Raw genomic sequence first — 12,853 nt, 5'->3', positions numbered from 1 at the left:
ACCCTCAATTTGACATAACATACATGGTGATTGGGAGAGTAAAATAAGTGTTACACAGGTCACGATGAGAAGCTGGAAAATGGTATTTCCACTTGTTTTTCACCTGGTTGCAGCACATCTGAGAGCATTACCGTTACGCCCACGCTCATTTCAACCGCTTCCTACATGCAACCTTAGGCCTCCAACAGTTTTCAAATTGTTTTCTTTCGCAGAAGTTTAAACTGAACATCCTTATTATATTATGATACTCAAAGTGATTGTCCAATTCCTATAAAAAGTAGACAAATTAGCTTGAGTAAACCTTTTCTTATTAGTCTGTCTACATCTCCAAAGATCAAAATGCACATGAAGAGGTAGTTTTCAACAGCTTCCCATCAAGTTCTTGCAAAGATGCTGTACCAAAACCACTCCTAGATTCCTAATTATTCACTGGGATGACTTTATAAGTGCTTTTCACAACGGGCAGTGAGTTTCGCAGTCTAACAACAACTAGCATGCTAACAGTTCACCTCAATTGGACCCTACCTGCTGCTTTTACAATATATATCTTTATCTTTGTAAGCCTTCATTACTACCTCCTTGATGATTTACAGAGCATCTCTCACTGTCTAAAATTTGTCACCTGCGTCGCGTTAAAATTATATTTTTCTACAGTATTTGAGTTTGTTATTATTTCATACACATTTATCTCACTTTCAAACACGGCAGATAATAGAAATGAATTACATAACAGTTCCTGAGAGCAACGCGCGATTAGCTGTGAACATAAACTCCCTGGGATCATGTTTGAATGAGTCCGCAGGGAAACGAGGAACCAACAGCGAACGTGGCATAGCACCTTGCGCTGTTTAACTTAATAAAAGAAATATCTCTTTTCATGAATCACAAATATGCTCATGTTTAATTCATTCAGTGCAATCCTCATTAGAAAAGCTATGACCGGCACTATTGCTATGCTAAGTACTCAACTCCAGAGATAAAACATTGCTAAAATCCAGTGTGCTAACCTTGCTTCCAGCTGCTCGTTTCTACAATTTAGATTTTTAGCTTCATTTTTTGTATTCAAGGATAACTCCCCCCCATCCAGTGTGCAAGGTCACTAAGTGGACTATCTGCCAGAGGGACAACAATGCATTTGGTCAACGTTTTTCCTGCATTTGAACACAGTATATGTCTTGCAGAGAAGGATTGCTTTGCTACTAGATAAACACTAACTTCTAAAATAGGATTGCAATGAAACTGACGTCCTCAAATACCAATCTTTACCCACAATTCCCTAGTCCTCACACGGCAAGGGTGAACTTCTCTTCCTGTTTTGATGCTATCCTACAAACCTTTTTTTTCTATTATAATTGCTCATTGCTTTGTTGCCATTTATTCAGAGGAGGCCTATTGAACACAGTCTGAACAGATGACGAAACACACAGCAAGCGTGAATGCTGAATTATCTGGCAACCGCAATTACACACTGTCACACTGTTTGTACATTCTACACAATGTACAATAAAGGTGAGACAAAAAATGTTCACAGCTGCAACGATAACTGCCACAGGCTATAACTTTATTAAATCTCAAAATGAATGGCGTTCATGGCAACAGTAAAAGAACATAACAGCTTTTTTCTCCACCTACTGAGAGGAAAAACTATTATCTGACCTGCTGGAACTGTATTGCTCAATCAAATAAAAAATAGGCATGGTATTGTTATCTGTGAAGGTGCGGCAGAGGTTGATAAATGCGACGTATTGGAAAATAAATCTATTTCCATGCGCTGTTTAAGAGAAATGGGACAAAATAGTTGTGGCAGGGCATAGCATTGGATGGCAGTGGACAGCCTAAGTAAAGATAATGGTGGAGTAAATTAGACATACATTTTGCACTGAAAGCCTGGGCTGAGTCCTATATTACGCAAAATGGACTACTGTGAGTTTTAAGCCGTGTTATAATGTTGCTAACTCCTGAAAAACATTCCTGGAGCTGTGTTCTGTTTCATTCGCACATGCAATCCTTTAGTAGTCCTATTAGTCTTTCTACATCTCCAAAGCTCAAAATGTTCTGTTCCACCTTGTGATGTCATTAAGTGGTAGTTTTCAAGTTAACAGCTACCTTTTCCATTCAGTTCAGTTCAGATTGGCAATTCCAGGGCTGAAATGATCCAAATCAATCTAATGAAGATGTATGGAGTATAGAGTATTTCTACTTAAGTTTTATTTCTTAAAAACAGTTCTATTTCTATATAAAACATTCATGCAAAAATGTACAGCACATGTGCAGTTGACGTTCCAATAGTCCCATATCAAAACAAAACGTATTATTATTATTATTATTATTATTATTTATTGGTTATAAATATATAAACAGTGAACTATGGCAAGAGGCTTAAATCTCTTTTGTCCTCTTATATAATTTCTTTAAACTATTATTCAAACCCAAAAGCCCTGAAAACAAAAGCACTTTACACAGAATTTGGAATTTAAATTGTACTACTGTATTTTTTTTATTTTTACATGTTTAATATTTTTGCACGTGCCATATGAATCCAATGTTTGGAAACACAGTGGAGCACTTCCTGTATAGCCACATGACATCACAAAGTGGAACAGTGTTTTCCTGTTTGAGATAACTCATTCGACATTTGCAAGGTTTTTGTGCTAAACAAAACACAACTCCAGAACTGTTTTTGATGAGGAAACAACGATCAGAAAATACCGTAATATGAGCCCTTTAAAGAAAAATGAGTTTGATCTAGAACGGGGGTGTCAGACAAGTTTTTACCGAGGGCCACATCAGCAAAATGGCTGCTCTCAAAGGGCCAGATGAAAAATAAATCTAACTACTTTTTTATCTGGTTAATTCACTGTTTCTGTATTTATTACTTATTCAACTTACAAATATTGCATATGCATTTGCCTAGATGTAAAAATATGGCTGTGTAACTGTGTATCTCCTGAAAAAATGACTTTTTAAGACCATCATACATTTTAATTTACCCTGTTGAGGGCCACATAAAATGAAGTGGAGGGCCGCATTTGGCACGCGGGCCTTGAGTTTGACACATGTGATCTAGAATAAAACTCTGGGCAGCTGCAGTGTTTTTTTTTTTTTTTACTATTGTTTGATGATAAATATAAAAACCTACAAGGAGAGGTTACAATGTTGCATGTGCAGATTCAATACTTACTATATTTACTGTCATTTTTGCCTATTATAATTATCATTGGGGGTGGGGGGGTCATTGTGGCCAAAGATCACTGCAGACAAAGACAGTAATGCAATGTTGTGATGACAATTTAAGTCTGGAGATTCAACCGACAACCCTTTTCCCTCCCATGTTGTCCGTATGTATTTATCAGTAATGCAGCCCTTTCAGGTACCAGGCTGTGTATTGGCAAAGTCTGATTACGTTGTTGTGGAATCTGATAGTGAAACAGTGACATCACTTAGAGCAGATAAACATTTTAATTGTGTGTCAGACGCGGCAGATAAAGGCAAATGCAGTGCCACAGGAGTAATAGCTTTCAAAGTGTGTGCTCTAATCCAATGCTTTTATTCTAGTATTGATTGGATGTGTTTAATTTGAGATAGACCACTTATATAACCTGTGACACTGACACAGGGAGCCCCACAGAGACATTTAAGTTAGCGGTTCATTTAAATAGTGCGATGTGCTAGTGCATTAGAGAATAGTTCTATCACAATATGCTCAATAAACCTGGACTGGTGAAGTAAAACTGTTGAAATAAAAATACATTCAGGGGCGTCGTATCACGGGGTTAAAATGCTGTTTCCGTAGAGCTCAGTGTATTATTTTATTTTTAGCTTTTTGCCTTTTCAATTTCCACAGACAAGCTAGAAAAATCTGCACATCTTCATAGAGACGAGCAGGTGGTGGACCTCCCACAGAGAAAAGTTATATGCAATCCCGCCCGACCATTTTTCAGGGGTAAGTGCAAACAAATAAATACCTAAAACATACACAGTGACATTTACACTGGATGTGTGATATCCAGGTACAAAATAAATGCCTCGAATACATCTGATCTTTACTGAAGGCAAATAAATACAGCTGTTAGCGCTGTCAGTTCTTAGATAAGCGGCACACAATGAATGGTTGATAAGCACTACCTGTTTGTAAAGTGCGCATTTCGTTGGAGGCAGCTGTCACACTGTTAAGAGAGCATCAATTACAGCCCCCATTAGCACAAAGAGCTAAACAATGGCAAGGTGTACATGAATGTATACAGTTTTAAGTCAATTTAACAACACACGAACAACTAGCGAATTATAAGATCCGAATATGCTCGTCGATATAATTCCCCTGCCATGAAGTTAACAAATAGAAGATAAACACGGATCAAATGGCAGACATGGCGTCGTAAACAAACGCAAAGCTTTGGGGAATAAGTTAGAGAGGTTGGGTATAGCAGCCCTCAAGAGAACATCAGATCGTAGATAACAAAACATGGTTAGAGTCTCAGAGTGATGAAAGGAGACTTAAAAGATATTATTAAAGATGGCTGTTGAGGCATGATGAATGTAAAAAAACCCACTGATAATAGCAAAACATGAGGTCATCTTTCTGAGCGTAGAAGGGAAACTGCAACACGGCAAACATACTCCCATATTTTGTCAGATTTGTCCATTTGAAGTCTGTTACGCAGTGTAATTCGTGACAAAGACTAGGTAGACAAGGTTATGCTAGTCGTCTAGGGTTGGGGCGACAGACTTTAAGTGGCTTCCAGAATATAAAATAATAATCTGTCACAGTTTAAGGGCGTTTGTAAATTTGCTAATTCCACATTACTCTCAACTCAGATTCAGTTGTCAGGGGACATTATTTCTGGTGACAATTCTAGACTAACATAGTTTATTATTTGTTGAGGTCAACTGTCGAGTTTCACTGTATATTTTCTTTAGTTGGAAGCATGTAGATTACCACAAAATAAGTAGAAAATCCCTTATTCTGATCCCACTGTCAAGCAATAAAGTCAGATCTGTTATTTTCAGCTTCAGCAGCTCATCCTGCATGGCCTTGACATTGAAAAAGCAGTTTGTACATTATTTTTTCATAAGAGCTTGATGTAATGACACAGTGGCGGGCATACAAGGGTGGGGGAAACAGGACACAGTAATGCTTGATGTTTTATGTATTTGATTGTACAGTTAAAATCAGATTTACATACAGTATATAGAAAGATGTATATGCTTTTTTTCCCCCTCACTGTTTGACATGAAATCAGACAACACTTTGTTCTGTTTTAGGTCAATTAGGATTACCAAAATTATTTCTATTTGCACAATGCCAAAATAATGACAGGATTATTATTGTTATTATTATTGTTATTATTATTATTATTATTATTATTATTATTATTATTATTATTATTATTATTATTATTATTATTATTATTATTATTATTATTATCACTACTATTATTATTATTATCACTACTATTATTATTATTATCACTACTATTATTATTATTATCACTACTATTATTATTATTATCACTATTATTATTATATTTTATTATATTATTATTATTTATTTATTTTTTTTCAGAATATATGTGTTTTGTTTTGGGGTTTTTTTATATTGTGAATGTACATTTCTAGTTTCCACTGTATATTATAGCTTAAAATGCAGCATTAAAATAATAACTTGTGTCTGAAATGGTTCTTGTTTAGTGGACTGCAATCAACAGCACACAAAATGAAATAATTAAACACAGTATAAATGTCATGTGGTTCATTGATTTATATTGATCAAAGCTGTGCAGACTGGTGTGTGTTTGTGTGTAGGAGCTGTATGCATTATTCATCGCATGTATACGTAACTTTAATGGTCGTTTCATTGTGTGTGTACAAATACTGCGTTTACAAATGACACGCTCCACCATAAGCATGCCCTGTGCAGCCTAATTTGTGGAAATAAAAGTCACTTAGCATGAATAACAAACATAGTTAATAAAATGGTTTGGTGCCAAGTGTAAAAAGCCTGCAGGATAGTTTTTAATTGCACTTCACACTTAAAGCAAAGGTCACTACACTCTATTGGACATTAAGCACTCAGGGCCAAAATGTCCAGTTACAACAGCGTTCAAGGTGCCATTGGCTTTATGAGAATATTGCCATCTATGAAGCTAAAATATGACAATGTAAAGGTGCACTGTGTAACTTTTATGGTTGGGTTTGCTACCTGTTGGTCTGTATGGAGGTGTCAGTGCTTTATCTATTATTTATTTTATCTTACTTTTTATCAAATAAGTCTTTATATAGTGGTATCGGCTCTGTGGAATATTACAAAGCAATAAACATTTCCATGAAGACAGAAAAGTTGCACAGTGAACCTTTAAATTGTATTATGCGGATAATAGGAAAAAACTGAAGGAAACATTTAATCGCCCAAACAAGCTAAAGTATTTGATTTACATAAAGCATTAATTTTAATCAGTATTCATTACAGCCTTCTCCCTGTGCACCATCTTCTCTCACACAAAATTATGCTACTTTACACAACATTACTTCAGCTCAGAAATACAAAAATATACTGCATATTTATTCTTTTAAACCTATGAAAACCATCATTTCAAAACCAACTCCGCAACATAATTTGGATGCAGAAGTCATGTTGACACTGTTCTTTTAATGCCTTTCCAATTCTCCCGTCGCATGCCTCATTCTTTATCATTTACCACATTACCACGTCGCCACGTTTAAGGCCCTGGAGACACTCTGTTTATTAAAATGCTACACAAGCTTTTAAATTGAATTACTAAAAAAAAAATGCTGCATGAAGCAATCATTTGACATGGTGTACAGCAATTACAAGCACAAGCAGCTAAGCAGGTAGGGGACTTGAGCGCTAATACGAATGCAAAACGTGAAGAAGGGTAAAATCAATGTTCACTCAGCAACCTTCAAAGTATTTGTTAGCGATGCAAATATAAGACAAAACAACCTATTAAAGCACCTGTACTGAAACCTGTATCGACCAAGTGATCGTGACGTCACCCACAGTGCTCGGCTCCAGACAAATGAAGCTCATCGAGGCTAGCGGTTATGGTGACAAATTTGGAGCGGAGATCAACATTTGGAGTTCTGACCGTGAGTATCATAGCAACCAAACAGCCAATCCAGAGCGAGGCTGTTGAAGGTATCGTCCTTTTCTACCCGCACCGCAGGTTTAGCACAGGGCGGGTACTTAGCAATGTAGGTCAATTAAACCCATTAGCGTTAGCAATGGGAACGACCTCGGGGAAAGAAGGCACCTGATTTGTCTGTAAATAATGTTCATATTTTGAATCAAGTCAATACGGACAGACCAAGACCAAAGACCAAAATGACGAGGCTCACTGGAGCAGTTACAAGGAGAGGAGTGACAATTTTTCAATGTAAAGTGAATTGAAAACAGAGCCGACGGAGAGCTCGTTAGCACTGTCCTTGTGAAATGGAAACAAAGTCGATGCTAATGCAATGGCTAGGGCATTAGCATTGTCCATTTACATGTTTTTTTTTTAGTGATTTGAACATAATTTGTCTTGTGTGCCGTCTGCCGTGTGACATTATTGTCTAATAATCAGGAAGTGTGCGTTAGCATGCTAGCTGTTGTTAGCCTTACTGTCACGGCAAAACTCTGCGTCGTCTCTGAGAGGTGTTAAAGAGCTTATAAACTCATCATAGTGAATAATTAGGATGATTGGAATGCATAAGGTAGAAGAATAACTTTGAACCGCGACAAACCATTTTAAAATGAAACAGTCACGGCGCCTTTAACCTGAGTAGATTTTTTTTCTTCATGTTGATTAAAAGTGGAATGGGAATAGCCCGTTAGTGAAATTATGGAAGCCCACAGAGTTAACGCTAATGAGAAACAATGATGTGGACATTCAGTTGTGTGGAACTAATTTTACCTGACATCATTTTCACAGGGCAAATAACCGCTGGCGAATCAGAGCTGCATCAGACACGCTTGTGCACACTAAACTTGTGGAAAGGGCATGTCCCGGCATACAATAAAAGACAATGCACACCGCTAATTATGCTAAGTGCTAATGTGCTCTCTGTAAACGACCTGTTCGTAGATGCCATGTTAGCTTGATTGAGTCATAATGCTATAGCGGCCACGAGGCAGAAAAAGTTCAGCAGAGGCAATCTTTGAGGTAATGAGACATAACCAAGGATAGACAGGGGCAAACCCATCCCATTGTGGTGAATGTGCACTGTATATTATGATCAATTACATTTACGCTAAAGCTTTTTCACACCTACAACCACAATCTATTTCATATTACGAGCCCAATGTTTGAGCAGTAAAAAGAGCTTATCTTGGAGAAAGTACAAACCCAAGGCGATTGTGTTAGTTGAGGTTTAAAACAGGTATTATTGTTTTTAGCTTACTGGCCGATATTTGTATTGAAACTTCCAGGCCTGTACAACAAACAGGACTAATAACAAATAAAGTGAGCCATAAAAGAAAATCACCAACTTTTGTTTTTACTTTGTTTTGGACACACAGACCATGCGTTTCTCTGATTGGAAAATGTGCCAATATTTTTACCAGGCCTGGTCTTTGAAGAGTATAAGAAACAACTGTAGGTTTGGCTTGCTGGACTATGCACCATTAGCAGCTAGGCCTGTGATGTTGACTTATCGTTCAATACATGATATATATATATTTATACAATATATTTTTGGGGTCAGTATTTATGGTGTGTACATTTTATTTGCACTACTGGGACATTTTTGGTATTTTTGGCATTATGATAAGATATAAGTATAAGATACAAGAGTCAAAAAGTGCATTTAACACAGGTTTAACAGAGCCATTCTACCTTTAATAAGACTTGGAAGATTATTTTTAGGTCTCTGTCACAATGCAATGTGACGTTATTCAGGTTATAGGGGTAGATTCTCTTCAGTCTGTAATAAAAAATACTTCCTGATCAATTGGGCCAGTTTAGGAGGAGGCATGAGGGCCAACAAAAATTGGTCTGAGGGCCGCATTTGGCCCCTGGGCCGTAGTTTGGACAGCCCTGATTTAAGCTGTAAAAGGTTGACTAAAGTGTTGCATTCTGTTGTTGTGTATTGCAGCTCATAATTTTATATAAAAATATTATAGATTTAGACTAGTTTCTGTGGTTTAACTGTGTTCTTGGGTTGTTGTGTCAGTAGCATAAATTAGCTTCCATATTATCATTTATCCTATATATTTACTTCAGCAATATATTGAACTTTAAAATATGTTATCGTAGCAGCACCAATATCATCACTGGTCTATTATTACTGACATAAGTACACGAAAAAGAAAATGCTTCCTGGAGGCATTTGTATGTATAGAATTGAAATAACATATTTATGGACTTGATGGTAAAAGTCCATACATACTTTATTACATTCAATAATTAATACGCAGTAGTCAGACGTGGACAAATCCACAATGGCAAAAGATGTATTAGTTGATATATTATTATTGCAAGTAGCACAGCAGTCTGGAGGTTTAATAAATGTATGCTATGTTTCACCATACACCTCTGAGTATAGCAGTAACCAGGGCGAGTTATAGCAACAGTTTTTAAACATTTAATAAACGCTTATATACAGCTTATAAATGTTTAATAGTGGCATTTATGTAAAGTGATGCTGCCTTCCTTTACTGCCCTGCCTTTAATAAATGGTATGTGCAAGAATCAGGGACCTGTCAATATGAATAATGTACACAGCTCTTTACAGTGCCTCTAGAAAAAATGCACAGCAAAAGCGTTTGAGGGAACGGATCTATTCTATCTATGGAAATCTCTTAATCTGTGTACACGATTGAGATGAATTTCTTCTAAAATATCAAGTATTTATATAATATATTTAAGTATAAGTTGTTTTAAAGCTAATCTTGTATTTGAAATGCCTGTTTTGTTGATTCATTATCGTAAGCCAACTTTGAGTGTCTAAAGAATCAATTTTTTCCTGATTATGTATAAAATATAAATGTTAAAATCAATGATCCACCATGTATTCTTGTAGCTCCCAGAATCCTCAAAAGTTTTAAAGACGCTCTGACCGCCCCCATACATCAATTTTAAACCAATCTGAAAGTCTTTTGAGTACATTTATTTCGGTACAAATCAATTAAACTGTGCAGAAAGAAGCTATACCACAAAGATTAGTTGAAAGAATAATGAATTGTAATATTCTGAGAGGTATATCGATAAAACTCAGGATACTAAAGCTGCCCTTTGAGAATCTGGATGTAAAATGTCACCACATCATCGCTTTAGCCTGATACAAATGAGCAGGGAAATGTATCCCAATTAACTACATTTCTGAATTATGGCCAAAAACCTGTTTTAACCTTTGGACCAGCCACTGCTAATCAAGTCGTTTAACGTGGACATCGAGGCAGACTTAATGAAATGGCCTCTGGGATATATTTCTGGAGATGTGGAAGGTCACACTCACCCTGAAGTTAAGCCTAAGTTCACACAAGTTGAGCTGCACTTTAAGTAGTTTGAAGCAGCAACTGGTGACCTGAAAGTCCAAGCTTTTAACACAAAGCTATGGTGGAACTTGTGTCTCCAGGGTTACCATGTAGGCAAAAGATAAAAAGAAAGGGAATTATATCATATTAATGACGATACTAACTGTGCTGCTGGATGAGAAATGAGGAAGTTGCTATAATTTTGGGATCTTTAAGGGTATATATTTTTTTATAAACAAATCAATCTAAAACAAACAAAATATAAGTATCATCTTAATAACAGACCAATTGTTGAACCAAAAGATGGTAATTACCTGTCAAAATCATTATGAACAACGAATTAATCAAGAATGTTTCAGGCTTAGTACTCAGTTGATACCACAACCAGAACTTCTAACTAAAGCAACAGTTGGTCACAGTTTTGGTAGTTTTTTTTTAGTTCATGCCAAAGTGAGAAAAGTGATTATATTGGAGAAAGACATGGTAAAGATGAAGTTGCCCATCTCCCGGTGCTTCTGACAGTTACATTTGCTTGTATCGAGCCTGGTGAACTTGTCAGCGGTTGACTTCCATTATGTTTGGGATGTTGCAGTGCACTCCCGGACAGAGTGATATTGTAGGCAGAAGTTGTTTGTGCTAGCGAGCATATTTCCGATCATGCACATCAATGCAGCTACTGGTGGTCCCCTGAGAGGCAAACAAAATGTAAATGCAGAGACACAATCCCTTTGACCAGAGTTGGGAGGGGTTGCATAGAGAGAGGAGACACACTGACTGAATAATAGTGTGGAATCCCTGCTGTCAGAAGTAACTGTAATACTACTGCTGCTGTTGTGGCTATGACTCTGCATAAAAATACAATAATAATAGAAAGCTCAGACAAAAATCTCAGTGCAGCACAACAGGTAGGGTCATCAGATCCAGTGTCAGGACAGTCTGAGTAACATCCCTCAGGACAAAAGTGTTCCTGGGAACTCTGGAGAAACAACAGGAAAGCCTCTCAAAAGCTTTACTCTAACTTTGCTTGGGTGTTTTGGTCCCAACTGACCCATAATTTTGATAATGATAAAAACTAATAAAATGTTGCGGTGTATCTTTCAAACAAGGGTAAAAGGATATTTCTTCACTTTTCGTTTCATTTTAGATACAAATTTAACTAAGATGCAATATGAATGACATATAACCTGGCCCTAGATCGAGCTCCAGCGGCAAAAAGCTGCCTGGTCCCAACTTTGAATACAAGAAATTTTACTGAAAAAATGAATGTGGAAAAAAGCTTTTGTAGCCATCTGAAATATTTCAAAAGCAATATAAAAATACTGAAGAGAACACCTGTGTAAATCTACCGCCTCCAAAAAGCCCAATCATTCTTGGTTTTGTCAAAGTAAAAGATCAAAATAGACATAATGCCTTCAAAACCGCAGTGGAAAGAAACTGTGCCTTTCATACGAGCCTCCCTTTGTAGCTGTATTTTTGTCAGACCTACACAATAAGCCACAATGGTGAAAATGGGAACAACTGTGAGAAGAAACAGCCTTACCGCACGTCCACCGCGTCCTCCATCACAGTCATATCCGTCTTACACTTGGCCGAAGGGTTGATGGCGAGCTCGGCCGGAGGGATGACAAAGCTTTTACTCAGTGGCAGCCACATGCCTTCTCCCAACGTGTATGTGAATCTGGACAAAATAATAAACAATAAAAACTGTTATTGTATTAAAAAAGAGAAAGAAAATATACTGTCAGAAGAATAAAGAGATAAGCCGTGGTTGATGATGGTTAAGTATTGTTTGTTCTAGTACCATTCCAATCCCACAGCTGCCCTGGGTTAGACAAAAGCAAAGCTGCCAATGTGCACCATCGGCCTTTCCGACCTCCTCTACGCACATACCACATTCATACTAGGCTATGTCAGTGAAGTAGCTTGCCTAAGGACACAACAACAGTTTTTGCCACTGGTCCCGCACTTGGTATTCCCAGAAGTCTCCCATTCGGGTACTAACCAGGTCCGACCCCGGTTAGTTTCTCAAATATGACGAGATCAGACTGTGACAAGCCGGTATACCCATTATTATTATTAGTATTTCAGGTTTCAGGATGTAGGACTTTCAGATAGCCTTTATCCATGGTTTTCAGGGTGTTGAAAAATGAGGAATGTTGTCAAAGTAATTCAAAATTCACTAAACTAAATATGTTATCTGAATGGTGTCTTCAAACTCAAGGACTATTAAAAAGGAAATTAAAACCCATGAATAATTTGGGTTTGGTGAGCTCACTATTAGGTTTATTCATAATAAGAAAAACTCTGTGTACAGTGCCTTTCAAGACACCCAAAGAGTTTAGTCATAAAAGCTAGCCATGTTGTTTTGCATATGGCGTT

General features: G+C 37.0%; 1 protein-coding gene across 4 annotated transcripts in view; it reads right to left on the bottom strand.

The window, feature by feature from the left end:
- The window catches only part of astn1 (astrotactin 1), a 346,588-nt gene that overhangs the window by 197,356 nt on the left and 136,379 nt on the right, over positions 1-12,853 (bottom strand). For all 4 annotated transcript variants that reach the window (XM_033982710.2, XM_033982711.2, XM_033982712.2 and 1 more), the window contains one exon: positions 12,015-12,152. In XM_033982710.2, coding sequence (XP_033838601.1) covers positions 12,015-12,152 — 138 coding nt within the window. The remainder of the gene's footprint in view (positions 1-12,014; positions 12,153-12,853) is intronic.

The sequence above is a fragment of the Periophthalmus magnuspinnatus genome, chromosome 17, assembly GCF_009829125.3.
Source record: "Periophthalmus magnuspinnatus isolate fPerMag1 chromosome 17, fPerMag1.2.pri, whole genome shotgun sequence".
Classification (NCBI taxonomy): domain Eukaryota; kingdom Metazoa; phylum Chordata; class Actinopteri; order Gobiiformes; family Gobiidae; genus Periophthalmus; species Periophthalmus magnuspinnatus.
Note: the sequence above shows the minus strand (reverse complement) of the source record. Positions and strands in the feature narration are given on the sequence as shown.